This window comes from Penicillium coprophilum (genome assembly GCF_028826855.1).
Source record: "Penicillium coprophilum strain IBT 35676 chromosome Unknown utg000006l_segment0_segment0, whole genome shotgun sequence".
In the NCBI taxonomy this organism is placed as follows: domain Eukaryota; kingdom Fungi; phylum Ascomycota; class Eurotiomycetes; order Eurotiales; family Aspergillaceae; genus Penicillium; species Penicillium coprophilum.
In genome coordinates, this window is record NW_026622725.1 from 3,172,678 (window position 1) to 3,199,346 (window position 26,669).

At 48.4% G+C, this 26,669-nt stretch overlaps 9 protein-coding genes across 9 annotated transcripts; 3 read left to right on the top strand and 6 right to left on the bottom strand.

The window, feature by feature from the left end:
* Positions 1-2,331: 2,331 nt before the first annotated feature.
* flbA (developmental regulator FlbA) lies at positions 2,332-4,292 on the top strand (the record flags this gene model as incomplete). Its single annotated transcript, XM_056681318.1, has 2 exons — positions 2,332-2,757; positions 2,817-4,292. The coding sequence occupies 2 exons, from the start codon at positions 2,332-2,334 to the stop codon at positions 4,290-4,292; spliced, it is 1,902 nt and encodes a 633-aa protein (XP_056528700.1).
* Positions 4,293-5,913: 1,621 nt separating this feature from the next.
* On the bottom strand, positions 5,914-7,391 carry N7500_010181 (RNA polymerase II accessory factor CDC73 family protein; the record flags this gene model as incomplete). The annotated part of the gene is made up of 2 exons (XM_056681319.1): positions 5,914-6,651; positions 6,705-7,391. The coding sequence occupies 2 exons, from the start codon at positions 7,389-7,391 to the stop codon at positions 5,914-5,916; spliced, it is 1,425 nt and encodes a 474-aa protein (XP_056528701.1).
* A 319-nt stretch (positions 7,392-7,710) lies between these two features.
* Positions 7,711-8,448, bottom strand: N7500_010182 (putative MFS monocarboxylate transporter; the record flags this gene model as incomplete). Its single annotated transcript, XM_056681320.1, has 1 exon — positions 7,711-8,448. One exon carries the CDS (start codon positions 8,446-8,448, stop codon positions 7,711-7,713), a length of 738 nt encoding a protein of 245 aa, XP_056528702.1.
* A 1,521-nt stretch (positions 8,449-9,969) lies between these two features.
* On the bottom strand, positions 9,970-12,843 carry N7500_010183 (putative PHD finger and SET domain protein; the record flags this gene model as incomplete). Its single annotated transcript, XM_056681321.1, has 1 exon — positions 9,970-12,843. The coding sequence occupies one exon, from the start codon at positions 12,841-12,843 to the stop codon at positions 9,970-9,972; it is 2,874 nt and encodes a 957-aa protein (XP_056528703.1).
* A 1,746-nt stretch (positions 12,844-14,589) lies between these two features.
* N7500_010184 (putative proline permease) lies at positions 14,590-16,173 on the bottom strand (the record flags this gene model as incomplete). Its single annotated transcript, XM_056681322.1, has 1 exon — positions 14,590-16,173. One exon carries the CDS (start codon positions 16,171-16,173, stop codon positions 14,590-14,592), a length of 1,584 nt encoding a protein of 527 aa, XP_056528704.1.
* A 338-nt stretch (positions 16,174-16,511) lies between these two features.
* On the bottom strand, positions 16,512-18,123 carry N7500_010185 (putative nuclear pore protein (SEH1); the record flags this gene model as incomplete). The annotated part of the gene is made up of 4 exons (XM_056681323.1): positions 16,512-16,618; positions 16,677-17,541; positions 17,609-17,832; positions 17,970-18,123. 4 exons carry the CDS (start codon positions 18,121-18,123, stop codon positions 16,512-16,514), a joined length of 1,350 nt encoding a protein of 449 aa, XP_056528705.1.
* A 20-nt stretch (positions 18,124-18,143) lies between these two features.
* N7500_010186 (UDP-N-acetylglucosamine--dolichyl-phosphate N-acetylglucosaminephosphotransferase) lies at positions 18,144-19,666 on the top strand (the record flags this gene model as incomplete). Its single annotated transcript, XM_056681324.1, has 3 exons — positions 18,144-18,391; positions 18,448-18,628; positions 18,686-19,666. 3 exons carry the CDS (start codon positions 18,144-18,146, stop codon positions 19,664-19,666), a joined length of 1,410 nt encoding a protein of 469 aa, XP_056528706.1.
* A 182-nt stretch (positions 19,667-19,848) lies between these two features.
* On the bottom strand, positions 19,849-21,424 carry N7500_010187 (DUF895 domain membrane protein; the record flags this gene model as incomplete). The annotated part of the gene is made up of 4 exons (XM_056681325.1): positions 19,849-20,028; positions 20,087-20,183; positions 20,237-21,278; positions 21,337-21,424. The coding sequence occupies 4 exons, from the start codon at positions 21,422-21,424 to the stop codon at positions 19,849-19,851; spliced, it is 1,407 nt and encodes a 468-aa protein (XP_056528707.1).
* A 3,259-nt stretch (positions 21,425-24,683) lies between these two features.
* On the top strand, positions 24,684-26,145 carry N7500_010188 (zinc-binding alcohol dehydrogenase family protein; the record flags this gene model as incomplete). The annotated part of the gene is made up of 4 exons (XM_056681326.1): positions 24,684-24,935; positions 24,997-25,037; positions 25,111-25,556; positions 25,613-26,145. The coding sequence occupies 4 exons, from the start codon at positions 24,684-24,686 to the stop codon at positions 26,143-26,145; spliced, it is 1,272 nt and encodes a 423-aa protein (XP_056528708.1).
* Positions 26,146-26,669: the final 524 nt, after the last annotated feature.

Below are 26,669 nucleotides of genomic sequence, written 5' to 3' on the forward strand. Positions count from 1 at the left end.
TGTGCCCACGTGGGACCACATGGGTTATGCGCACGAAAGGAAAAGAAGACGCTTGGAATCGCCATGGAAGCCTAGGGATTAGCATTTTTTTTAAAAAAAAATACTTGTCCTTTTACCGCCTTGATATTTTCAGGTTACACACAAGGTCCTCAAAAGGGAAATACCCCTCCCCCCACTATGAATGATTAACCTTGTGCAAAGCATACATTATACAAGAATTATATACTGCCCAGTTGTGTTGTCTCATCGTTTTAATATACAGTGTATATAGTGCAGTTTCAGAATCCAAACCTACATATATTCATATGCAAGCCAGATTAGGACCAAATACTGGATTCAAAAGTGTGAAAATGTTCCATGGTTCTCTAATTGCCCCACCATTGGGCGATCGAAGAAGTGGGGGACCGATTGCGACACTCCGTCACAGCATGTTTCTGATTGTTTAGAAAAATCAGTGATGTAAAGAGGAAATGCCCACTCTTCGATAGTAGTTAGGACCCATGTATACATTCAAGACGTTTTTGATGTGTTTCCAGTTTTAGAGCGGGCAAGATTTGCCAATAAGCACAAAAACCCTCGTCATAGCTATCTAGATCGCATGGGTTTGCCACTCGATAAGGTTAAAGGACTACCTAGGTACGGTAGATACCTAGAAATGGCTATCATGTCAACTTTGGAACGTACATGTATCATCCATATCAATATGTTATATTTCCGACCTCACGTTCACAAGCTCCCGCAAAGCGTCTTAGGTAAGGTTACATTAATTAACGTATTTCACATGCGAGCTGCGCACACAAGCGAGCTGCGCAGTCCCAAACACATAGTAAATGCGATAAATTACAACTTGATATTTCAACCAGTATAGTCTATAAAGATTTCTGCCTATATCCTCCTACTTTCTAGGTGATATGTAGTCTCTTTACGGGATTTGAAGGAAGTTTATAACTTTATAATTGAGATATATATATTTCCAGTTTTTAGTAACGTAATTTTTAGTAATTTTTGAAATGATAATAATATACCTATCCAATATCTTTAAAATTGAGATATGGTGCTAATAAGTCTTATCAATAGCTATCGACAAATAAGGAGCTAAAATAATAACATGGTTGTTGAAATATAAATGTAGAATATATCGCATTTACTATGTGTTTTGAACTGCGCAGCTCGCTTGTGTGCGCAGCTCGCATGTGGAATACGTTATTTTGTCAACATAGAGCTTATCTAGGTACATATAGGTATATATGGCGAGGCGAGGATTTCACAAAAGCTTGTATAATCGAGTATTCAACCAACATCAGGTATGCTGTGTATATAATATCGAAACATAGGTATGTAGCACTGAAGATTTAGATCTGGATTTACCCCGTTATTCCTCCGTACTCTGAAGCATGTTAAAAACAGAGCCTAGTCCCAAGTGAGTCAAGGTCGCGACTCAGACAGGGGAACAATGAAACGGCTTCTTTTACGGAATGTTCTTGTATTACTGATACCGGTATCACACTTTGCGGATATGTTCGGTGTTTGGAACCACCAAAAAATCAATGAAATCATTGGAACCGATGATCCATTTTAATTGTTTTTTTTTCTTCCCCTAGTTGACTCCATTTGGAATTCCCAAACTATGAAAATAAACTATTACTAGATGAGTGGCAGGTATAGGTGGACTAAGTAAATCCAAGGTTTACTTATACTATTTGTTAAGGTTATACTTCATACTTCCTATGATATTTCCTGTCTATAGATGTGTATAGATATCTCGAAATAAAACAAGTATATAATACCCTCAGAATCCACCGATCTTCATGGCCCACGTTATTTGGATGCAGGCCAAACTCTTTCGGGGCTCACGCGTGGCTGTGGATCATAGGCTGACAGGCCGAATGGTCTCCTACATTTTCTTTTTTTTTTTTTCTTTTACCTTTCTTTTTCTTTTTTCTGTTTTCTGTTTTCTTTCTCTTTTCTTTTTCCTATTTGTATTTCTTGTGGTAAAATAAATTCATTTTCCCTTCCCGTTCTCCCCCCCTTAAGACCCATCTTTCTCTTACTCCTTTTCTTATTCAAATTGATTCAAAAGGAAAACAGAAAAAAGAAAATAGGAAATTGTGTATAATTCCCTTCTTCCCCCTTCTTACTTACCTTTTGAAGTCTTAGTTCACTCTGAATAATTTTTTTTTTTTTTTACCTTTTTTGTCCTTATTTCCCCAATTTTTTTTTTCTTTTTTTTTTTTTTTGCAGAATTCCCATGTTTTTTTCCGGTATCAGGTGTTTGGCATAACCCACTTTTTTTCTCCCTCTGGTTCAACCCGAAAGACTCAAAACCATTCAATGCCAACCCAACCCGGGAGTCACAGCCGAGAAGATTCTCCTTCAGTTCCTTTTTCTGATCTTGGCGGTTCTATCTCCCGCAATCGTCGCTCTTTCGCTGCATTAGCCCAAAAGACCTACGCTTTTGCCAGTTTATCTAGTACACTACGTGCCTCAACTTCATACGGTAATCTGTCGAAACCGAAGCTCTCCGCCCCTGTGACCCCACCATTTGACGGAGACACCTACGAGCAATTGACCGGCACTACACGCCCTGCTTCTCCGGCGTTGGTCGACAATCCTCAAAATTCGCTTCTAAAGCGTCGTTTGACCATTCGTCTTCCTACACCTCCACACGAAACCCGCCCTTCCCCACCCGAACCCAAAATGCATCAGACATCCTCAAGGTTACTGCGCATGACGGAAGATGAGCGCCCCTTCACCAAGGTAGGTTTGAAGATATGAATGGGAAAGAAACTTTGGAACAATTGGGCTGATTTGCGCAGGATTTCATGGACTTGTTCTCCACATTGATGGTCAGCTTGAAGTTGGATTCGCACCGTGTTCGTTTCACAAGATATGACCACACCTTCACCTCAGAAGAGGCTATCAACAATTTGGGTTCTCTCAAGTTCTCTCAGTCCAACCGCATGCCCGACCCAAAAGACCCCTCCCGCATCGTCACGACCACTACGACCACTACTTTCTCTATGGCCAAGGAAATGGCCCGATCCGTCTGCCAGCGATTTGTCGATGCGCGCTTCATTGAATCGGTCGACGGCAAAGCCCTTATGATCTTCCCGCTCAAGGGTGCCCTCTTCCAGCTCACCCCGAAGGGAATCAACATCTTGCAGCGTTTCTGCCAGCGGAACGGTATCACCGCCCGTCACGTGATGGATGTGTTAGAGTCGCCGCGCAACACCATGCAGCTGGTGAACCTAGAGCGTGACACAGATAGTGACAAGCTGTCTCATGATCGCGCGACGATCGAGGTGATCTTCCGCCGCTTTGCTGGTCAGGATGGCCCGAACGTGAAGAGCAGCATTTCGACCTCGGATTCAGACTCCCTTAGTGATTATACCAACGGCCTCGTTGGTGTAAAGGTGGCTCGGGAGCGCAAACTTCTGGATGGAAAGGTTTATAGCAACACATTCACTGGAAAGGCATCGGTGGACTGGTTGATGGATTGTTCAACTACCATTGAGCGCCGGGAGACCTGTTTGATTTCCGAGCTGTTCCTGAAGTACGGCCTGATCACGATGATCCAAGACGACAAACAATTTCCCGATATCGGGACCAATGCTCATTTCCAGCCTTCCAAGTATGCTATTTACGGCATTACCGAGCGTGGACAGCGCGTATGTGGATGGATTGCGCGCGAGAAGACCCGCGAGGTTGCGCCGACATACGACAGTCGTGGCATGCCACGCGACTCCAATAACGCCCGATTGACCCACATCCTTCAGGATCCCGCTTTGCGCTTGCTTTTCCGTGAATTCCTTCGCTACTCGCTTTGTGAAGAGAACCTGGCTTTCTACCTTGATGTCTCGGAATTCACTGCCAACTACCACAAGGCCGAGAAGATGGGTACATTCAACAAGGTTGACTCGGTGCGGGAAACTTTGGCTGCAGCATATGGATTGTACAACGCGTTTTTGGCCCCCGGCTCACCCTGTGAGCTGAACATCGACCACGCGCTTCGCAACAGCCTCGCTAGTCGCATGACCAAAGCCGTGGGAGACGACGAGTCCATGTTTAAGAGTCTCCAAGAAGTGGTGCACCTGTTCGAGCTTGCTCAAACCTCCGTCTTCAAGCTGATGTCAAGTGATTCCGTCCCCAAGTTCCTGCGTGACCCCAAGTACTCCGTTGTTCTGCAAGAACATGACGTGGACATCATGGGAGGCCCGCGTTCATACTCGCCCACGCCAGTCGCGCCCCCCTCAATCCCGGAACGCAGCATGAGTCGCTCTACCCGTGCCTGACAACCACCGCCCACAAGCATTGATATAGTCCGCAACCCATTCGAAGACGAGTCGTATCACTGCGATTCCGACTCCTCATGAGCCCCCTTTTCGGTGCATTCCAGCTACCCGAACCAATTCAACATATGCAGTCCAGCATCAGCATTCGACCTCTCTTCCAAGGTACAGGTCGAAGCTATCCACCCTGCAACTCCGCACTCATGCTTGTGGCTCCAATACGGAAACCCACTCCCCCCACCCTCTACAAAAGGGGGAGATCAAATATCCGGTCGACCTTGAGACCCGATTTCATCAATCTCGTCACGATCGTTTCCGACCACGAAGTTCCTCACACACACTCTCTCTCTCCTCCGCATGCAGTCCAGCACAGTTGATGTGCCTGGCTGCCATATCCATTTTTTCCATTTTTTAATCCACGAGACTCCCCCACTCCGAAAGACGTTATGATCGATGGCTCATGTTATAGAGAAGGCCGGAACTGGAAAATATTTGTAATATTTGGATGGCATTGCTTTTGTTTCTCCCTTTATATTCCCTTATTCGCATTCCTTACTCATTTGCATCTTCCCTCATCTCTCCCAGGGAAGTGTTGGAAGGGGGAAGACTCAGAACAGAAAAACAAAAAACATTGAAAACATGAAAGATTGGAGGCTGTTTCTTTTTTCTTCAGCATCTGACACGGCGTTCCTTGCATGTCCTTTTTCCTATCTCTTTTCTCCATACAACTCATCTCTGCATTTTGATCTCTTCATCTGAGCATGTCATATGATTCCATATCTTTTCTTTTTTTCATTTCCTTTTCTATGATTCCTTATTTTCCTTAAGTTCCTGCATCATTCTACCCGGGCACAGCGAGTGAGTTTTGGTCTGCTTGTGTATGTCATATTTTTCTTTCATTGTGAAATGCAATGGACATGATCTTATATACTCACATCTTTTAAGTAAATGATCAATCAAATGTACACAGATCCCGTGTTTCAGATTGGGGCGTATCCATCTTTAGAATGCCCTTGTTACGACTTATGTCCCAGCAACAGTCTAGGTCAAAAGGAGGTGCTAAGAGGTAATTGGTTTGGAAAGGTCTGCGGTTATTCACAATGGGGGCAGATGTTCTATCAGGGACTACTCTCAAGCTACTTAACAATGGGTGTTCGTATAACTTCGACACCTTGAGGTGAATATAACTATTACTTAGTAATTGTTGACTGTCTAACCAGAACCATTCTAGCAGGATTAATGCCCTCTAATTAGATGGTCTTGCTGCCTTTAAAGAAGGGCCTATGTGTTCAAACATGTCAACGACGCCCTTATTATACACAGTATCTTCAGCTTCTACAAGTACGAGCACTTTGCCAATTCTTCCCCTGACGCCAACACCACCTGGACAGTATTCGACTACTGAACACGGTTAAACATGAATCCAAGTTACAGGTTGAGATCTCAAATGAATTCAAGACTGGATTAGCCATACATACACAGGACATGATAGGAACAAAAAGACAATCACAACGCCTAGAACTGCGCCTTGAATGCCAATGGTCATCATATTCTTGGAAAATTGAGGGTATTGAGAGAACAAGATGACAGGAAAGAACCGAGACAAGAAAAGAAAAATGAAAGTCTACTTAGTTCCCCATCCTCGAAGTCTCATACCCTCCTCAATAGCAGTCCAAATACCCTCAACAACTTCACGATCCCGCCAGCGTCCACCACCGTGAATACCATTCTTCTCGTCCCAGCGCTCAACAGCAAATGTTTCCACACCACGACCCCAGCCCTTAACCTGTGTAGGGATGTCCTCACCACGCCATCCGACATACACACCGGTAGCGTGTTTGAACAGCTCCGGCGGCGAAGACCACTTGTATGACTTGAACTGCCAGGTCTGACCGGTAGTGAAGACAGCGACGAGTCGATTCCAGTACTCTGGTTTGAAGTTGGTTGTGCCGTCGACGACGATGAACTTGGTTGGGCGTGTGGGCTTTCCACCGGCGCGGGAGCTTGAGCTCGCGCTGGGGTTTGAAGCATCGCCGTTGAGACGGAGAGGTCGCTCTAGCTTCACGAGGTTGGCGTCTGTGGCGCTTGAGAGGGTTGGGTGGTCCGGTGGTACGAAGATGCCTTCTTCGAGGAAGGATTTGACGTTCGACATGCGGATGAGGGATGATGCGGACGGTGAGATTAGGATGATTGGGTCGGGACGGGAGTGGGAGGAACTCGACTTGCGCGATGGGACCATTGAGAGACCGGCTGATGGCCCCGGAATGGAACCCTTACTGCTCGGTTTGGCGCTTGGCTGGCCCGGTCGATTGCGGTTGCGGTCGAGGAATGATTCGGCGCTCTTGCGGACGTGTGAGAAGTCCTTGGGAGTGGGGATTAGCTGGGGTCTATCGCATACTGCCTAGAGAAACTCACTGTCGGCTTGATTCCACGCAGCACGGTATTGCGGTCGCCGGTCTTGCGCTCCCCATTGTAAATTTCCTGTAGTCGGGGATCAATCTGCTTTTGTGGACGGCCAAGCTGGGCTCCAGCCTGGGTAGCTCCTGCAGCTCCGCTGGGGACGGAGGCGACGCCGCCAATCGCACCGGCGGCAATTCCGGCGGCATTATCGGCCTGTGCAGCACCTGCGGCTGAGGCGGCGGCTTCAGCAGCGGCAGCAGCACCCTCAAGGGGTTTGATATGTTCGCTGTCGTCGGAGGCACCCTCTAGCCAGGTGAAGAGGTCAAGGCGCTCGAGGAATATAAGAATCTGGACACTTTCTTCCTTCTCACCCTCTTTCGTTTGCTGCTTCAGCGCTTCGTTGAATTCCTGCGCCTTGGCGATGTACTCGGGAATGGCGACATCTTTGTTCTGCCAGGCGAAAAGGATACTGCGCAGGTCAACGGGGGATTTGGTGGATGCCGAGATGAATCGTGTGAGGGTTGACAAAGCAATTGTCCGAGGAGTTGGTTGGGCGAAATAGAGATGTGTGGCTTTGGCCAGGTCGTCTGTGGCAGATTGGTCGGAGAGTTCGGACGAGGTTGTCGGCGTTGGGAGGTTGCCAGAGGCAATCGCACGTCGTAGTGACAGGAGAGGATCCTGGAGTGCGGCATCGGTTGCCATTGTGTTAAATAGGGCAGTGGCCCTTTGCAGCAGTTTTAGGTAGGAAAAGTTGTCTGGGGCTGGGATTGAAGAACGCGCATTTGGAGTCGAAGCTCCGCAGACTGCACGTGACACGGTATCGCCAGTAATCCATTTCAAGTCTGACGTTTTGTATACAACAACTTCAAAAAAGAAAAGGTCTGATATAAATTTTCTCACAAATTATTACATGCCATTTCATTCCATTCACCACGTTTTGTCTTTGTTGTCCCTTGACTATGCACCGACCACCCAACACTGCCAATTCTCTGCTGATATACTCCAGGGCTGCTTCAAACAATCAATGTAGACACCGCAGTGCCGGGCTGATATATCGCCACATCCAGCTCCAAGCACCGAAAAAGGCAGTGATACCAGTGAAAAGAATCAACGTCCCATACTGTGTTTCATAACCAGTATTGCCACCCAGACCATTGGTATCCCCCAAAGACCCCGACTGAAGCAGCACCGTACTGAGCGGTCCACTAATCACATTTCCAATCCCTCGTCCACCAGCAAGAAGACCAAAGATAAGTCCAGTGTCCATGTATGGCGAAGAGGAATCACGCTTGATCTGGGTAATGACTCCAGACCAGGTGGAGCTGAATCCACCGGCGAAGAAGCCATATGTGATGGAGAAGATAGTCAGAAGGGCAACGGCTGTCTGTGGCGACCCTGAGCCTGCTGATGATACCATGCCCCAGAATAGAAGCACTGATAACGCCGAGCCAACTGAAGATAGCAGCATGATGTTTGTAACAGAAAACCGGTCACACAGTACTCCCAGACCTATCCCACCAATGACAGCTGTTGCGTTGAATAACGAGACCAGCAATGTACCGGTATTTTGGGATAGTCCAACTGTCCTTGTCGAAAAGGAAGGGAGGAATGTCGTTGGCAAGAAATATCCAAAACTCTGGATAATATTCCCCATTTGCAGCATCCAGAACGTGGTTTGCCTGAGGAAACTCAGATCCAGGCGGCGGGCTGAAGTAGATGGCGATATTGGGATACGAGGTTTCATGAATGGCAAGGCCATGAGGGTGGTTACCAGCTAAATTTTTGTCAGCCATAGCTTAAGAACGTGACGATTATTCATGGCCTGATGGTTTGGTATCGAACCAAGACAGATCATTGGCTTATGCTTCAATTGATTCAAAGAAACAGCTGGTCCATACCGTGACGACAGTCCAAGCCCTTAATGTAGTACTTGAGCCGAACCTATTCAGGCAAGCACTAGCAATGAAAGGCAAGGCAACTCCAACAATACTCTTTGCAGCCCACATAGTGCCAAGAGCAAGACCCTTTCGGCGTAAGAACCACTGATCAAGGTACAGGGAAGACGGACTGAACAGGAGCCCATTCCCAATGGCACACATGACACCCTGCGTGAGAATCAAATGCCACACCTGCACCGAGAAGGAGGATAACAGTGAACCTATCACGGTAATTACCAAGCCTGCGGGTGCACAATAGTATTGTAGACGCGGATATCTCGTCAAAAGCGTGAAAGTGACAGGCGAGAGAAGATAAAGCAGTCCCTGGAAAGCATTAGACTATACAGCCGTCATCGTTTATCCTTTGCATACAGTCGACGTAGTTCCAACAGTCGCTAGGTCATTCTTGCTTCCCCGTAGGACATCATGTGTTGAGTAGTACTCTTGAAAGACGCCAAAGACAGTGGAAAATCCTGGATGGTCATTAGTATCAGCATACGGAGCTTTTTCAGTCACAACAGACCCCAGACTGGAATCTGGATGAAGCAGCATGAAGCCAGCATCAGCCATGCAGCTTTGCCTTCATCTGCTGGAGCAAGCGTGGGTTGCTCGATCCCGGAGACCTCTGTGGATCTGCGAGGATGTATCTCGTTCAGCGCGAGGCTTTGATTGGAATGATTCATCTTGCAATGGGATCAATAGCAGAAGCATTAGATATGGGTTGGTAGATGGTATGGAGAAAGAAAGAAACGAGGGGTCTGAAGGATTTCCCCCCCCGCGACGATTGAGTCATCTGCGATATCAGCCTATCATCTCGCATAAATTGGACACCTTGAATGTGAAGTAGGAAGTGCATTAGCAAGGCGAAGTAGCGCATCCCAATCAGGTAGATCAAGATACGGGATATAATACTCAATGTTAGAACTCAAACAGGCAACAGTTACATTGTTCATACAAGCTATCTAGCCCGGTCTCAAAGAAAGAGGCCATACATATCCAAGATTAAACTGGACAAATCGTGAAAGATCAAGTGCTGCAATTCAGGCAGACACAATTCTCAAAGACCCTGACCCAAATGGTATTTCCCATAACCAATAACCAATCCCACGCCATACGCCATCCAGAGTCCGAAAGCCGGAGAAAAAAACAAAGAGAAAAGAAGCCGACACAGAAGGCGAAGAAGAAAAGTTGAAAGCCCGAAGAGAACGCCTTTGCCCGCCTTGTAAGGTATCGAAATGAAAATCACACGAGAAAAGAAATTTTGGGTCGTAAGAAACGTTAAATCCACGGCGGAATTTTCCTTTTATCACAGGCCCACCATTACTACCACGCGGATGGTCGTGTTACGAGGAGATGGAAGGGTTTTTGGTGGGCGTTGTCTCTGGTGCATCCTCCATAGAGATATCCATAGAGTCAGAGGGTTCGTTCTTGTCGCCTCCAGGTTCGGTTTTGCGGGGAGATTGATGATTATCTCCAAACACCGTCGTGATGGCCAGAAAATGTTGGGTGCGAAGACTAGAATCGCCAGGAGGCGGACCAGGAGTTGGGGGAGGAGCTGGTTCCGAAGTTGGAGTGGTTGCCATTGTACCACGCCGAATCAGATAATCACCCAGACTGAGTTTCTTCTTGGCAGGGGTGGCTGCAAGTGCAGAGCCAGAAGATGGCGTGAGAGAAATTGGGGAAGCTGTGTCATGAGGACTAGGTGATGCGTGACTTCCTGTCGACAGGGAGCTAGGACTGAGCGCTGACGGGATGTTCGAGGCCTTTGGTGGAGGCATGGAAACATGCAGATTCCGACGATTGCCAGCCCCGGGAATTCTAAAGCTATGCGCTGCAATGGATGGAGAATAGGGCGGAACTTGCGGCTTGAGTGGACCACTGCTGGACCCAGACAAGGAATATTCCGGATTTTGGGGGAGAGCAGGACTCCGAATATCCACGTCACCCTGGAGAGGTCGTGCCGGAGGTTCGTAATGCATTCCTCTGATCGCAATGCCATGATATTTGACTTCAGGCTGGGGATACTTTGACTGGTGGAAAGACCACCGAGGGGGCATCGCAAGGGGACCGTGATCAGCAGGTATTCCCATTCTGTCGGAATCTTCCCTGAGCAACTCGATATGAGACCTGTCGTCGACTGGGAGAGGAAACCATCCGTACCACCAGGGAAGGACCCCGGATGGCACGACACTGAAGTCGCCGGCCTCCCATGCATTGCGCTGAGCCCAGTCCTCTTTGTTGTGATGGCCCGCGCACCACCGAATCTTGAGCATAAGTGATGGGTGGATCATGTCAAGTCTGTATCCTCGCCTCAAACGTTCTGCGCGCAAAAAGGAGCGCTCAACGTCATCAGCGTAAAGTTCAGTCTGAGCGTTGACATAATTGCCTTGACGCCGGGACGATTGTCCTGCCAGCTCAGATCGCCGGGATGGGCCAGGCTCGTGGTAGGGTTTGAAGTCGTCATCAGTTTGAGTGGAGCTCGAGACTGTTGCTGAGGTGGATTTTGTCGGAGGGCCCAGAGAACGCTTTTTCCTTTTGGGATTAGCAGTTCTCAGCTGCTCTAGTTGCTGAAACTGCTTCTCGGCATCCGCTATTTTACGTCTTTCGCGACTGGAGAGCTCTGGCAGTGTTGTCTGAGCTGTGGGGCTGAGATCGCGACTGGCAGTATGTCGACCACGCGCGGAACCAGAAGTTGATCTGGCGTCGGTTGGGGGATCATGCTCGTCAGGATGCTTGGTGGTCTCACTGCCGCCGCGACCGATATCAGTGGAAAGACCGAGGGATTTTGACTTTTTACCCTTGCCCTTGAGCCTCGCCTTGACCCGTTTGGTTCCGGGGGGCTTGGCGCGACGATCAAGCTTGTTGAGTACACAAGTTTGAGGATTTCCACAAGCACAACCGCCGAAGTTGGCCAGTGTGGTGCTAATGCAAATAGCGGCGTCCTTCGGATCTACCACCCTGTCCTTGAACTCCTCTTTTACTGTCGTGTCGCAGGGAAAGAAAGATTCATCGAAGTGCCACATGGTGGTAATTTCCGAGCCTGGAGGAATGTCTCTTTTGGCGACAAAACAAAAATGGTACTGTCGCCCATTGGTGATGTAGATTTTCAACCAAACGTTGGCATCACATGACCGCCTGACGTGACGGAGCTCGTTTCCTTCCTGACGACTGTCGATGTATAAGTCTAGCTGCCGATTGAAGAACACAAAGGGCATAGCGTGCCCCAATTCCTCCCATCGGTTGCTGCCGAGCTTTTTGTAGTCCTTGACGTGGCCTAATTTGCCAAAGATTTCACCGACAACATCATCCTTTTGGATTGGATCTTTCGTCTTCAAGATCTTGTGGATTGGGTGCTTACCACCGATCTCAATTGTCGAGTCTGTGATGGTTTCTGTTGTCAACGAGGGCCAGCGAGACCGATCCATGGCCTCTTCGGATCGTTTGGCGAAGTCTTCAACACTGATCCCATCGGCAACCCGCGCCAAGATCTGTGGGTCCTTCAGCCATGCAACAATTTCATTGACAAAGTCCACGCCGTAATTGAGAATAGTCTTCGATTCAACAAATTGATCATCGCGGTCGTAAAGAGAGAGAAATTCGTCCGAGTAATGGGGAATAGGGGGGCCAGGGATGCCCGTTGGGCTCATCGCAACTGATGTGGAGGATCGACGGTTTCGTGATTCAGTCAACAAACCCGGGGGAGCCGAAATACCACTGAGTGAGGCCGATGGGTGACGAGACACCTTTGCTTTCTTGGATGGTGGCTGCTCACGGGAACCCGAATCATGTCGTCTATGCCCGAAGGCATTCCCATCAGCATCATTGGACTTTCTCTTGTGTGTTTTAGGGCCAGATCGTCTTGACTTCCGGTCACCGTCCTCGCTTTTCTCTCGGATCCGCCGCAGCCGCTGGCGTTCGTGGGCACGACGATTATCAAGGGGCCGTGGCTCACAGTCGACACAGTTGTGCACATCTGGTACTTTTTTGTCTGGGTAGTAGCAGAGGATGTGCTGCCATGTCTCGCACCCTTCGCAGAAGACCGTGTTGCCATCATCTTCATCGAACGAACAAATGCATTTGATGGTGTAAGGTTCTTCATCGGGTGCGCCGGAGTCAGAGGCGGCGCCGTCGACGGCGGCAGGGAACCCGCGGTGGGCGTGGACCGGATAGGAATCCGTTGTGGCGTGCGTGATGGCGAGGGAGGAGGTATCTGTCATCGCCGACAGATAACCCCCTCTCAGGCGAAGACAAAATGATGTGTTCTCGACAGAGGCGTAGCCAAGCTGTCACTGTTCAAGTCGCATATCAATTTTTCTCGTGGTCGTGTAGCCTTCCAATCCCGTCTTGTTGGATAGTGGACGCGTTGGGAAAGTTGAAGACGGTGCGGTCACAAGAAGGAAGCGAAAGGGGGGGTGTGAAGTCGAAGAATCGATAATCGTAAGAGATTAAAAGAGGTTGGCGCAAAATTTGAAGGAGAGAAAGGAAGGAAGAAAGGAAGAAAAGCGCGAAAAAGAGAGGGTAGGGGAAAGGAGAGGAAAAAGAGAGTGAGTTTGAGGAACTGGAGACAGAGGAAGGAGGAGGCTACGGGGGCCTAAGGCAGAGAATGGGCCGTCCGGGTAGGCATAGAGACCAAGTGCGTGGAGAGTGGAAGGGAGTTTAGCGCGGTTTGAGACTTGGGACCAAAGGGCTTCGAGGAACCCAAGAAACAATGGCTCTTTTTTTTTTTTTTTCTGTTTCATTATGAACAGAAATCACCACCCTGAGCAGATTCCTGTTAATTTTTTGAATTCCAGGATTTACCGGTACGGTAATTTTTGTATGCAAAAAAACGACTGTTCTCAGCCTTGGAATACGCCAGTCCTAATGAGGACTAGCGTCATTCAATGCAGTGGGGAAAGTCACGGGAATGTCATTGGATGCCCTAGGCATCCCGTCAATTGGCAAGATTGTTAGCATCTAGACGGATGAGTAGGAAACTGATATGAAAAAGAATGAGGAATAGCTATACCCTCAGTCCAAAATGAATCGAGAGTCCTATTGGCCCTTCCACTGGGCTATATAGAGCCAGGCTTGTTCATGCAGTAAATCGAGATGACGCTATCAAAGTGAGCAAGATCCCCCGTCCCCCTCCCAAAAATGGTACGGGTCTTGAATATGCCGGGAACCCCCTGGGGTTGTGATTTGCTTGTCCTCTCAACTTTTTAGGAGGCAGGGATTTTCATGAGGGAGGACAAAGGAAATCCTACGGACTCGGCTCGGGAAAGAAATCCGTGAGAATGCAAAGAACAGGCGATATGGGCTACCTACGGAGAGTATTAGAGGCGGAAATGGCGGGGATTTGATATTAGCCGAAGTATTCCAGGCAGAATGAGGAAGTATAAAGGAAGTATGAAGAGGCATAGTAGAAAAGTAACATGGGGAAAAACGGGTGAAAAATGCTTGGGAGAGACCGGAGGAGATGGGAGGAATATGGTTCAAAGAGGGGCAAAAGTCATCTGCTCTTGTACGACAAGGATATATAAAACATGAAAACGGGAATAGAAAGGAAAAGAAGGATGTTCGGGGATTCCGAAGTGGTAAAGGGGGGCGCTTGTAGGATTCCGATATGACTTGTGATTTGGCGCCATTTGCCACTACAAAGGAGGGAAAAAAATAAAACGTTCAAATTGTCCGGTTTCGGTATTGTATTCTATTGACTCCCGTATGGAGTACGGGAATACGTTAGTACTCAATTCTCTTTTCTTTCGGGGACTATATATAGTAGCTCTGGGCCTTACTTAATACACCCCATGCATTTTTGTATTGCGTATGTGGAAATGATATTAAACAAGAAACACAATTGAACTACAAACGAACGACAACGAATGAATAATACACAAGGATCGCAGACATGCCGATTCTACTTCTATACCATTCCATTGGAATTCTCGCAGCAATTTTCATCGGCGTGTTATCCGGTACACTCAAGGCTCGGTGAACATGGTTTGGCTGAGTCGCAACTCAAATGCCCCGGAACCCTCTGGGATTGCGTCGAGTTTCGCCCGAGGCGGGTACGTCTTCTGTGTCCGAGGTTCCTTTGGTCCCTCGCGGTCACCATGTCTGCGTCCAGCCATATCGACATGTCTTTCCACTTCGACAACGGGCACAAAGTCTTGGAATCGATGAACCAAGAACAGCAGGATGAAAACAACGATGTTGATGTATGAGACAATCAGTCTGGCGCTTCGGGACCCAATCAGATTTCCCCTGGGTCCTGCCCACAACCCGCCGCCCAACAGCAGTATAGTACTGATGACCAATCCGAAATATGTGCCAAACGGCTGGAACGCGAAACTGTGTCGCCTGGCAATTCCATTCATTATGAGCCGTCGATCAAAGTGACGATAGACGACACATGATACCAGCGAGGAAATGAAGCCGGCGCTTGTGACGAGGCGAAGGAGATAGGTGTTCATGATTGTACTCGACACCTTCACTGAAGCAAAGGCAAGAGAGGAGAATACGGCAGATGCTACAACAGCCAAATATGGGACGTTCCAGCGGTTGCGAATAGAAAATACAGAGGGCGCATGACCGAGTTCCGACATTGCACATAGTGTGCGAGAGGACAGATACAAAAAGGATCGCCCAGAAGCCACCGCAGAGAGCAGGATTGCGACCGTCGCAATTGTAGGTACAATTTGAATATTTGCATTTTTGAGACCGATCAGGTAAGGAGAAAACCCGGAGCCCGTTCCGTTGTTTGTCAGACGAGTGTCATTGAAAGGAGCCATCACACCCATGGCCAAGGAGCTCACGATATACGGAAACGCGGTTTGTGCAACATCGGACGTGACTCTGCCTGGGATCCCAGCGCTTATCATCGCCGTTTCGCCAAGTGACGCTGGCACAAGGGATGCTGGAAATTCCGCTCGGTGCACAATCAGCTCCGGGGCAAATGTGAAAGCAATGGAGCCATCGAGTAGGCATTGAAAGAAAGCTAAGACTCGTCCCCATTTACCTCGGACTAGATACTCGTTCATGGCACCTGGATGCTTCCAGTATTTGAACCCCCATGGTGGTTGCGCATCCACACCTCCAAGACCCAGGGCTAGGGAGAGGACGAAGAGGGTTGCCATTGTGCCAATCTTGATCGCAGTGAACAATCGCTCGGAGCTTTTGAATAGTCTTTCCGGCAGGAAATTGAACCCAACAACGATGATCGTGATGATACCTAATCTGACTGCGACGGCGGAGCCTGGTTTCCACAGGCCAAGGTTGACCATCGCCGATGTAATTTCGTATGGGACGAACAAAGCAAGAGTGTACCAGCGGAGGTATGCTGAAGCAAATGCCAGACTGCTTGACATATACAGGTAGCCATTGGTAACGAGTGTTCCGTGTTGCGATGGCATGTGCGTGGATACCTCAGCCACGCTTGTGGTCATGGCAATGGTCAGAATGGATAGGATTATATACGACAGGAGCAGCGAGGCAGGTCCGCCAACCGCGAGTGCTTGGCCGGCGCCGATGAAAAGACCAGTGCCAATGGTCGGACCGACAGCCATGGTACTAACAATGAATATAGATAGTGGAGGGTTATAGGTGGAGGATAGAAGGGTAAAAGGCCGAGAGTGGTCGGCTCGAGAAGGAAGTCAAGTGACCAATTACGGTATCACTATCCATCGCTCTTTCCTTGTACAATGTACAATGAAGATAGTCCAAGACGAAAGGATCAACCTTGAATTCAACTAATTAGCGTCAATAATACCAGAGATGACAGGAGTATGCAAAAATCAAATGTAAAGGGTATCATTTATTGTGAAGGAAGAAGGATAGAAAGAGACAAGTAACGGGAATTCTCTTCAAAAATTTCCAATGTGGGTTTACAGTGCTTGGGAGAAGATCACTGAGAAGCCATGTCCGTTTCGGCGAACTCGAGCCATTCCCCAGACAAAGATCTTTTCCAGAACCGAACTGTCCCATCATCTCCAGAGGAAATCAAGCAGTCACCTAGCAGGGCATTAGTGTCAGAAACTTGGAATTGAAGAAAAGCGAAAGAGAGACCCACCAGAAAACGAGAATTGAACCTGCCACACATCGAGGTGTTTAGTGTCAATACAAGCCACCTGTTTGAACGAGTGCCGAAATTGTGAATCTCCATTGGCTTGCCGATCAGTCACCGATGCAGGTACACGGCTTGCTAGAGCAGAGCCGATCCCGGATTGCGATGTCGCTCGGAGCGACGGTGAATGTGGCTGCGACTGGGACTGGGACTGCGATTGCATGCGACGTTCCGTCTTCCGGCCGTTAGTCTGTAGTGCTTGGCCAGCTGGCATTGTGTACACTTCATAGATACGGACAAAACCATCCTTGCCACCGCTTGCGATGAGATCGTAGCCACGCACAGAGCCGTTGGCCCAGGATATGTCTCTCACAAGTCCACTGTGCCCATTCAGTTCAATTGCATGGTAGAATCGTCGGTTTGCGTCAGTGCGATAGACCTTGACAGTATCCATGGCAGCCACAATTAGCGACAAGCTCTTCCGATCGGAATCCGGCAAAATAGTGTGGGTAATGTCGGCAGGGTCATGATGGAACTGGACTTTGAAGCTTGTTTCCTCTCCGCGTTCGGGGGCGGTGCAAACTCGGAACTGGTCAACAGTCTGCCAATCTGCAAGGCTATCGGGGCTGACAGGCTCCATGATCATGAGGTAGCCATCACGTGTTATCACGGCCAGCCATGACTCCAGGTCAATGTTGCGAAAGTCAAGTGATACAAATGGATGCCTTTGTGGTGCGGTCATACGAAAGATTGACCTGAAACGCCGTCCTGAGTTTGGTGGCTGGGTTACATCTTCTTGCCAAATTTTCAACTTCATGTCCTCTCCAACACTGCCAATATGCTGGCCTGTGAAAGGACCATTCCATGTGGCCTGAAATAGTAGTTTAGTACATGAGCCGCAAAGGCGGAATGGCGCCCTAGCTTGTTTGGGGACCTACATCGCGAATCTCAGCATCGTGCGCGCGCCAGGTGTCTATCAGTTGCCATTGGCCATCCTTGAGATCCCAAACTTTCATGCGGTGATCAGAAGAAGCGGTGACAATACGATTGCCATAGAAGTTAAATCTGGTGACAGCGACAAGATCCCGATGGCCGGCGTCGAAATCGGCAAATCCGGCCGTTATCTCGGGGCGCTCCACTGCTCCCATCGAAACGGACTGGGCTATGAGATTGACAAATTAGATAGCTGGGCCAATGAGGATTTTAATTTTATGCATCTGCACGCATGAGGTATGTAACAGATGGTTGACGTCGCCTTTTACCTTTCTTGGTTGCAAGCATCACGGGATATCATCTCACCGCCAGGATAAGCGGTCATGTAAATCTGGCAGAACACGATAAGCTTATCGAACATCTCAAGAATGAAGACAGATTGCGCGTCGCTGAGGTGGACATTTTCTCTTGTTGCATAGGTCAATTCCTTGCGGATATTCGTGTGTAGCAGAGGGGACATTTTCCTACTATCTCGGTCATATGTCCGTCATGTATGCCTCAAGCACCCTCACCCGCAAGGAGACTTGGCGTCTACTAGCCCTCGTGGGGGCCGGTTTAGCAATACTCAATGCCACGTTCCAAGGCGATGGTGCACCTTTGATTGCTTCAACTGCGCTATGTGGCATAGCATTTGCGGTGGCGTTTAGCCTCATCAGATGGCTCGGGCCTGTGTTTCTGAAAGCAGGACTTAAGGGCAAAGACATGGCAAAGCCTAGTCGGCCCGAAATGTCTGTATATGGCTATCGAACTTCAGATCATAACATGAACTAATATTTTGATCTAGTCCTGAGACTATGGGTGCAGTCTGCGCAGTAGTGTACCTGATGTCTCTCATTATGTTCATTCCGTTTGCCTTCTACAAGGATATCGTTGCAGCCACGTCGGGCGGCGGAAACCGTGACGTTGTGATTGAATCGCAACATATTGAAAACGGCCGATTTCTCCATCGATTTCCGCATGGAAAGGTCAGTCAATTTTAATATTCACTGCAGGATGCCTCGAGCTAACGTGCAATTGAACAGCTTGCCTCTTACCTCTCTGGCCTTTTGTCTTTGCAATCCGTCGTGATTCTCGGGATCGGTGATGACCTATTCGATATTCGCTGGCGACACAAAGTCTTGATCCCTGCTTTCTCTGCAATCCCCATGCTCATCGTGTACTTTGTCGACTTTGGCGTCACCCAAGTCGTCGTGCCGGTGCCGCTGCAACGCTACCTAGGTGATGTTGTTGATCTTGGGTGGCTGTATTACATGTACATGGCAGCGGTGGCAATCTTCTGTCCAAATGCGATCAATATGTTGGCAGGTATCAATGGTATCGAGGTTGCTCAGTCACTGGTAATTGCAATCCAATTGCTATTTAATGATGCTCTCTACCTTGCACCTATGACACCATACCCGCACCCTGCCACCGACTCGCACTTGTTGTCGATATACTTCCTGCTTCCATTCATTGGTGTATCCGCAGCCCTTCTATGCCACAATTGGTATCCATCAAAGGTGTTCGTGGGCGATACATACTGCTATTTCGCAGGAATGGTGTTTGCCGTGGTTGGTATCCTGGGGCATTTCAGCAAAACCCTGCTGTTACTATTCATTCCGCAGATCTTCAATTTCCTGTACTCAACCCCCCAGCTCTTCAAGCTTATTCCTTGCCCTCGTCATCGATTGCCAAAGTTCAGCGCTTCTACTGGATTGCTGGACGCTTCTGTCACTGAATGGACGAGCCCCCCATCGCCTCTGATCGACACCGCACTGCGCTTATTACACGCATTGAAACTGGTACGAATCACCGAAGACAAGAATGGTCAAATTACTGAATCGAGCAATCTCACTATCTTGAATCTTTGGCTGGTGTGGATGGGTCCAATGCGAGAAGACCAACTGGCGTGGCACATGGTTGCAATACAAACTGCCTGTGGAATTCTCGGCCTGTTTGTCCGACATCGCCTCGCGTTGCTTGTGTTCCACCATGATAACCGGGAATTCGGTTTTATCGCATAGTTTCAAAAGCGCGTTGGGTTGCAGGAGTCCTGAGAACAGGCTAATCATAGAAGCATCATATTTTCAATGTATATATTAACAGAACGGACACGGGGATGCACCCAAAATTCTAAATTCAATACCCTTGTGCCGCATCAACCTTTTTGGGGAATTGTACCAGTTTGGTTCATTGCTCCAGCCACTTACTCGTGGTCCGTGGCCTCGCGCAAACCGGGAGTCTCTCTCGCGATCTTTTTATCTCCAAAGGCTTCTCCGACCTGCTTGACAATGAGCCAGGCCGGAATGATCGCGATGGCCCACAAGCCAAAGTTGAGGTATATACTACCCACCGCGGCCATGATGTTCACACTACTTAGACCATACTGGAGACATCTCGTTAGTATTCACGTTGCACAGAATTGCAATCATAGGAGTACTTACGCTGACACACTGAGCGGCGGATTCAGTCCCACGCAACAGGCCCGCAATTCGGACGACCTCCTCTTGATTATCCGCTAGGTTGCCCACCAAGAAAAACCTAACCAGAGTTAGCAAGGTTCCTAGGCTGTCACGCATCAAGAATCAGCTTACAGATACATATAGTTGAGCTGGAATCCAGCAACCCAGAACAAAAAGAGTGTGAAGGCTTTCCCGAAACCTGGGTCATTCCAGTCATATATCGGCTTTGTCTTGTTGAATTCCGTTGTCACCACTGAAGCCCAGATCCAGCACATGCCTTGCCACCCGACGACGAGGAAAAATGCGTATCGACTCCTCTTTTTCAAGGATATACGCTTGGTGTCAAGGAAGGCTCCTAGAAGGTTGCCAATGATCAAGGCGATCACACCGGAAAGGAATGACCCAAGAGCTCTGGCCCGTACCGAGAACCACAATCCCTCGTACGAGAACATCACAGCCTCTGTATAAACAGCCTGGCAAATGAGTGGGACGATGAACAGAAACTTGCGACTAATCCAAAGTTTTGACATGCTCTTAAGCTCGTAACCGATGCTGTTCGTCACCTGAAGTTGAACTGGGATACCATCTTTTCGCTGTACCTGAGATGGATTGCTTAAAAGCAGACCAGCGAAGGGGCCAAGAGCTTGAAGTGCAATGAAAATCAGGTAGACAGTATATGAAATAGAGCCTGTGGTTGACCGATGGGCATTGATGCCCAGACTGATGGCACCGCCGAGAATTTGACCTCCAACACGAAAGCTGAGCCAGAATCCCAAGAAGCGTCCTTGGTTGTACGGTTCAGGATATGAGAGCGCAATTGCTGCCTCTGCCATCCAAAAGATACCTGCCGAGATACCGCAAAGAGCGGCGCCCAAGATAACCAGCCATTCTTGACCAAATCGGTTGTTTGTGTACAGTCCTGCTGCGTATGGTGCGAATCCCATCGTTCCCACGATGAGGGTCCATTTGATTCCGATAAAGCGCACGATAACACTACTAAAGAAGCAAGAGACCACCATAAGTCCAAAGGTCAAGGCGTTCGCTGCGTTAACGAGATAGGGCTCCTCTTCGCCTCCTCCACCCAAAGAGTTCATGGCGCCCCAAATCCCGGGAGCGAGGAAGTTGCAGAGACCGAGGATAAAGGCATTGTAGAACGTCGAACGGTACCATTTGACTTTCAGGGCCACGGTCAGTTCCACTGACGGCAAACAAGAACAGTATTCCAAGCTCACCTTTATGTGGCCCGCCTACCGGCGAGTTGAAAGAACCTGCGCTGTCCACCTCATCACTCGGCGCAACATCTTTTTCGGGGTATGTCATAACGAAGTGAAAGGGACAATCGAGTAATCAAATTATTTTAAGAGGCGTTGCGGTAGTTTATAACCGCAGCCCCCTTGCGCGAGATTTATACTTCATATCAAAGATGTCGGCTGTACTGCCTCAACTCGTCCCGCACGATGCTAATGTCGGCAAGGAAATATTATGTTATCTTGATCTAGCCCCGCTGTCTAGCTTCAAAGAGATTTAGTCTTTACACTCCAATCAATGTTGTCGTTCTGTGGTGGAATTACGTGCTCGCACGGAGCTTGCAGGAGGCGGCACAAATCCTGCAGGTAAATACCCCAAATTGGAAAACAGCTTTCTCAGACCTAACGAAGAAGACGCCAATGAGGATAATTATCACATAGCTCTCGAGCATATGCATGGATGGAGATATCCGAACTATAGATTTGTACATGGCCGTCTATAGTATAGACTCTATACACACCGGAGTTTCCTGGGTGGGGATCTCTATCTGCCGCCGCTTTTATGAGCTCCTGGGCAGGTAGCTCAGGCTCACTGAGTAGATGTCAGCATGGGCTAGGGATCATTAGGGTCAATCACGTGTGGATTGATTCGCAATGATTACTCATTGCAGACTATACTGAGAATGGATTAGCCCCTGTAGGGTCGTTTACACCGTGAACGTTAGTTCGTTGAGAGTATGCCCTTGCTCTCATTTCTGGGGTAGTTCTGCTCTTCAAGAAGCTGTGTCATGGTTATGGAGCCCAGAAAAGAGCTACGAGAGCCGCTGGATATAATGATCAGGTGTTAAACCTACAGGCCCAATGCGAAAAAGATGAAACATTTCCCCAGATATACTGTGTGTTCTTGCATAGATTAACACGTGTAATTCATATTCTCGATCATGCGTATGCCTTCTTTGGTCTTCTCATCAGTAGTGGGGGCCCTTCTACCGCTTTTCACGCCCTTTGACCTAGCTTCGAATTTGCCAGCGCTTTTGATCTTATTTTTGAGGAAATGCCTTTCACGTGGATGAAAGCTCCGAGCAGTGAACTACTACTCTTCGTCGTCTTATTTCCTGTATACTGGAACATATTCTGAAAAAGGAACCCAGCGAAGGCACTCCAAAATCGATTCAATGCACAGAAAAGCCTTGTAAGAAGATCACCGGCGGCTATTTTCCAACTCGCAACTCGGGCTAGCGAAGCTGCCGGAATCTCCCGCCTTTGCATATTCTACACGCGCCATCAGCTCGTACGTGCACATAGTGAAACCCCTGGATGTGCGGTACCCAGGCTCAACTTAGTTAAGTCCAGAACATCGTCCTATACCTTGATGCGCGGGCCGAGCCGTTCAACCCCACATAACAAACCCTTCTATTAGTACATAGGTATGTATCCATATTCAATGCACAGGGAGAAACCTCCATAGAGCACCAGCTTAGGCGCCCCTGACCTCTTTGATCTCAGCCACAGCTAACCACTCGCTTCATTTGCCGGGGCCATTGTTCTTCTCTGGTAGAGCCAGGACGGCTGTGATGACATTCACAGCCTTCGAACCCCAAAGGTTATTGTATATCGTCCTGCACTACATTAACTTAGACAGAAGTTTAAGGAAGCTGTTTCAAGCTCCTAGAATTGAGAGCTATGTGTAGCTTAAACAGTAGAGCTGGGAACCCTGGCAATAGAGCATAGTTAAACCCCGAGGGCGCGCCATAGGCCCGAATGAGCTGTTCAGATTCTATATGTGAAGGGTTGTTTTCGACTTAAAAGCTACTTAGCAAGGACGAGAAAGCAGAGCAGCCTTTGGCTTGTGTCCTCATTTGCGAGATAAGTGATTCGTAGTCGTCAACTGCTAAGTACTAATGCTCTGAGTTGATCTGAGTTTATGAGGTTGCTATAAGGCAGGGTGCTATATCTTCGTATCTCGTTTAGATAGTCCAAACCCTGATTATTAGTTACCGGGCCAGCAAACAAAGCCTTCCGCTTCCGGGAGGATTCCTAGAAACATGGCTGGATCTGAAAGTCACAATCTTAGTGAATAGGCCCCCTGTGTGTTTCTGACTTGAATAGGAACGAGAATGCTAGGATGCTCAGTCATACTAGCGGCGCCAGTTCTCTTTTGATGGGACGAGATGTAAATGGAGAAGGGCTACCGTGCAGCACTTTATTGATGTATCTTAACCTGGCCGCTTGGGTGATTGTCAAGTGATGCCCAGTGAGCACCTGGACTACCTTGGAAAGCATTTGATTATGTGACCACCCGTGATCGGCCTGTGGACGTTCCGACCGGGGAAGATTAGAAGGTACCCTCAGGGACGTGCTCTATTTTACTTGGCGATCAAAAAGCGGCAAGAGGGGAGCACTAAAGCGGAAAGAGGTCTCAAATGCCAGCCCTTTTCGGATACATACAACACATGTATTCTACACACTATAAGGAGTAGAGTGGGAGTAAACCTGGAATTCAAGTGACACCCGGGCTCATATTGTACCAATGACTATAAAAAGATGTCTTTTGTGTTACCACAGCAAACCTGACGGGGATTACGGATATGTTTCTACACAATATACGATGCTGAAAAATCCAAACAGATTAATAATTCAAATGAAACCAATTACTCCATACATTTGACGGAGTATTATTTCCAGATCTGACCCCCAGATATTCGCGATTCAGGCCCGGGGTGTTGAAATCCTGTTAGGGCTAGGAGTTGCAAGTCGTCATCACGTCCCGCGATCACATCAGTTTGGAGAACTCAAGAAATCTTGAGATTTGAGATTCAACATTTTGACGTTTTTATACTTAGAAGGGTAGAGAAATACTCGATCTCTATTGAGAGATTTTGTATATGCTGTCAGGTCTCTACCAGCTCGCTTTGACAATTCCAGTTCTCATGGTCTCTCATCTTCAGGCAAATATAAGATTGATCGACCCTCGGCCTTCCAGTTCATCACGCCATTTATGCCCCGCCATGAGCAATGGATAACGACTACGAAGAGGTCTCGGAAGTACGGAAAGGCTCTCATTGCGCAAATGTGAGACGAAATTATACCACTGATCGTGCTAGGAAGCCCCAGAGCCAAGCATTGAGTGGAGGTACTCCAACCCTATATACGTGCTTATGGGATGGATTTGGTATCACTGCCCCGCGCCCTTAAATGAGGCGTGCTTTGGCTTTATCTTCTCGCCCGAGAGCTCGTATAAGTTAAGACCAAGGGCAATATAGATAGAGCCTAATAGTTGGTTCGACATTCTGTGATCTACCTTCCAAGTCATGCCATTACTACCCAGCATCATGTCCACCACTTCTACTTGCCTCCAACTCGAAGAGTTCCAGAAGACCCCGACCACCTTCCACCAAAACTTGTTTTCGGAGTCTATCTCAGATTATTCTAATGAGTCAAGATCTGAGAGTGAACCCCCATCACCGCGGTCTGAGGAGTCAAAACAAAGAGTCTTGCTTCTCAAGGGGGCCCGTGAACAGTATGCATTGGTAGACGACCATGCTATTCCTTCTGTTTTGCATGACGGAGAGATTCTTGTCAAGGTATGACACGCGGTGCGGATTGGATCGTGTATGACACGAGATGTTGACTATGGATTCACAGGTCCTTGCAATCGGCCTCAACCCTGTTGACTGGAAGGGACCGTAAGTATCATTGTTCCGTTGAAGATCAGCATTCCCAAATGATAGTCGATGACTGATTGATGAATTATATTAGGGCCTTCAACTTTGGTATCCCCAGCCTGCCATGGATCAACGGGCGCGATTTAGCCGGACTTGTACTACAAGTCCCCAAGGGATCGTCACGGCTTCGTGTAGGTGACGTTGTGCTGGTCCCTTCAACAGATTACCGGGACATTAGGAAAGCAGCATTCCAAGAATACGCCATTGCCACCGATTTCAATGCTGCCCGAATTCCGTCTTCAACATCTATACACGCTTCCGCATCTGTCGGCGTGGCCTTCGTCGCTGCTGCGTTGGCTTTGGGTGTCTCGTTTGGACTAGACTTCTCCCTTATCACACAAGTTCCCGGTCCCAATTTGCCCAATATTATCAAAAAGCTCGACAAAAACGATATACCCGCCGATATACATGAAGAATGCTTCGCGTCATTATTGGACTCAGAAAAACCTCAACGTGGAGACTGGGTTGCTATCTGGGGAGGTAAGGCAACCGGTGCTTCCAATACCATGATCTGATCACTGACATTCATACCACAGCCTCAACAACTACTGGTCTGATAACGATTCAACTGGCTAAGCTCGCCGGTCTACGCGTGATTTGCGTAGCTGACGCAGCACGGCACGGTGCCAAACTTGTGCAGTCCGGGGCAGATTTGCTAGTCGATCGACATGACCCTGATCGTGCAGTGGAAATTATCCGCGGTGTCACCGAAGGCAAGCTACGATATGCCATTGATATAGTCGGAAGGGAGACAGCAACACAGCTTGAAAAGGCTCTTAATCCTGATGGCCACGCCCATCTCCTTGGATTAAGCGGTCTGCCTAAAGAGAAGAACACGGGGATACGATATCACACGGTGCCTATTAAGCTCTTCCATACAGCTCCTGCCGTGGGTGAAGCTATGGTGTGCTGGTTGGAAGATCTTCTGCAATCAACGAATCTCACATTACCGGAGATTGTTCATGCAGAGGGTGGGTTGGAGGGTATTAATGCGGCACTCGAGACGTTGCGGAGTGGTTCAGTGTCGGGAAAGAGGATCGTGGTCGATCTGGGCTCTTTGCCTCGGTAGTCCACGAGGGCTCCCTGCTCTCTTCCTACACTTCATGAAATTCTGCTTTAAAGATACGGGCATTGGCGTTTTGGTATATGACTTGGATAGATCGAATTTTTTTAGACCATGGAACGAGTTCAAAATTTGACAGTTTTTGCCGTGAACATCTGAATCTCAAAGGCTGACTATGATATACAACATGGTGTATTGAGGTTCCCATATGCTGCATATCCACTTCAGGGTTTTATGTGCACAACGTGTACACACAGAGCCACAGGGCATATGCTAAGCATCCAGGCGTTGAGTCAAAACAGGGCGGGCCGATCGGAGGCGGAACCTTGGAAGGTACGGCCAATCAACGCGTTTCCATTACTTTGGTCCGGAGCGGTCTACGGGACTCCTGCGGGCTCCGTCAAAAAGCGTCAATAACCGCCTTCCCATTTTTGGATCGTTTGGCGCCGACCGATATCGGCCGCCGGCTGTGTCACCACCACGGCCAATAAAATTCTGAATATTCGCCGCTGACCGGCCGAGATCGGCCC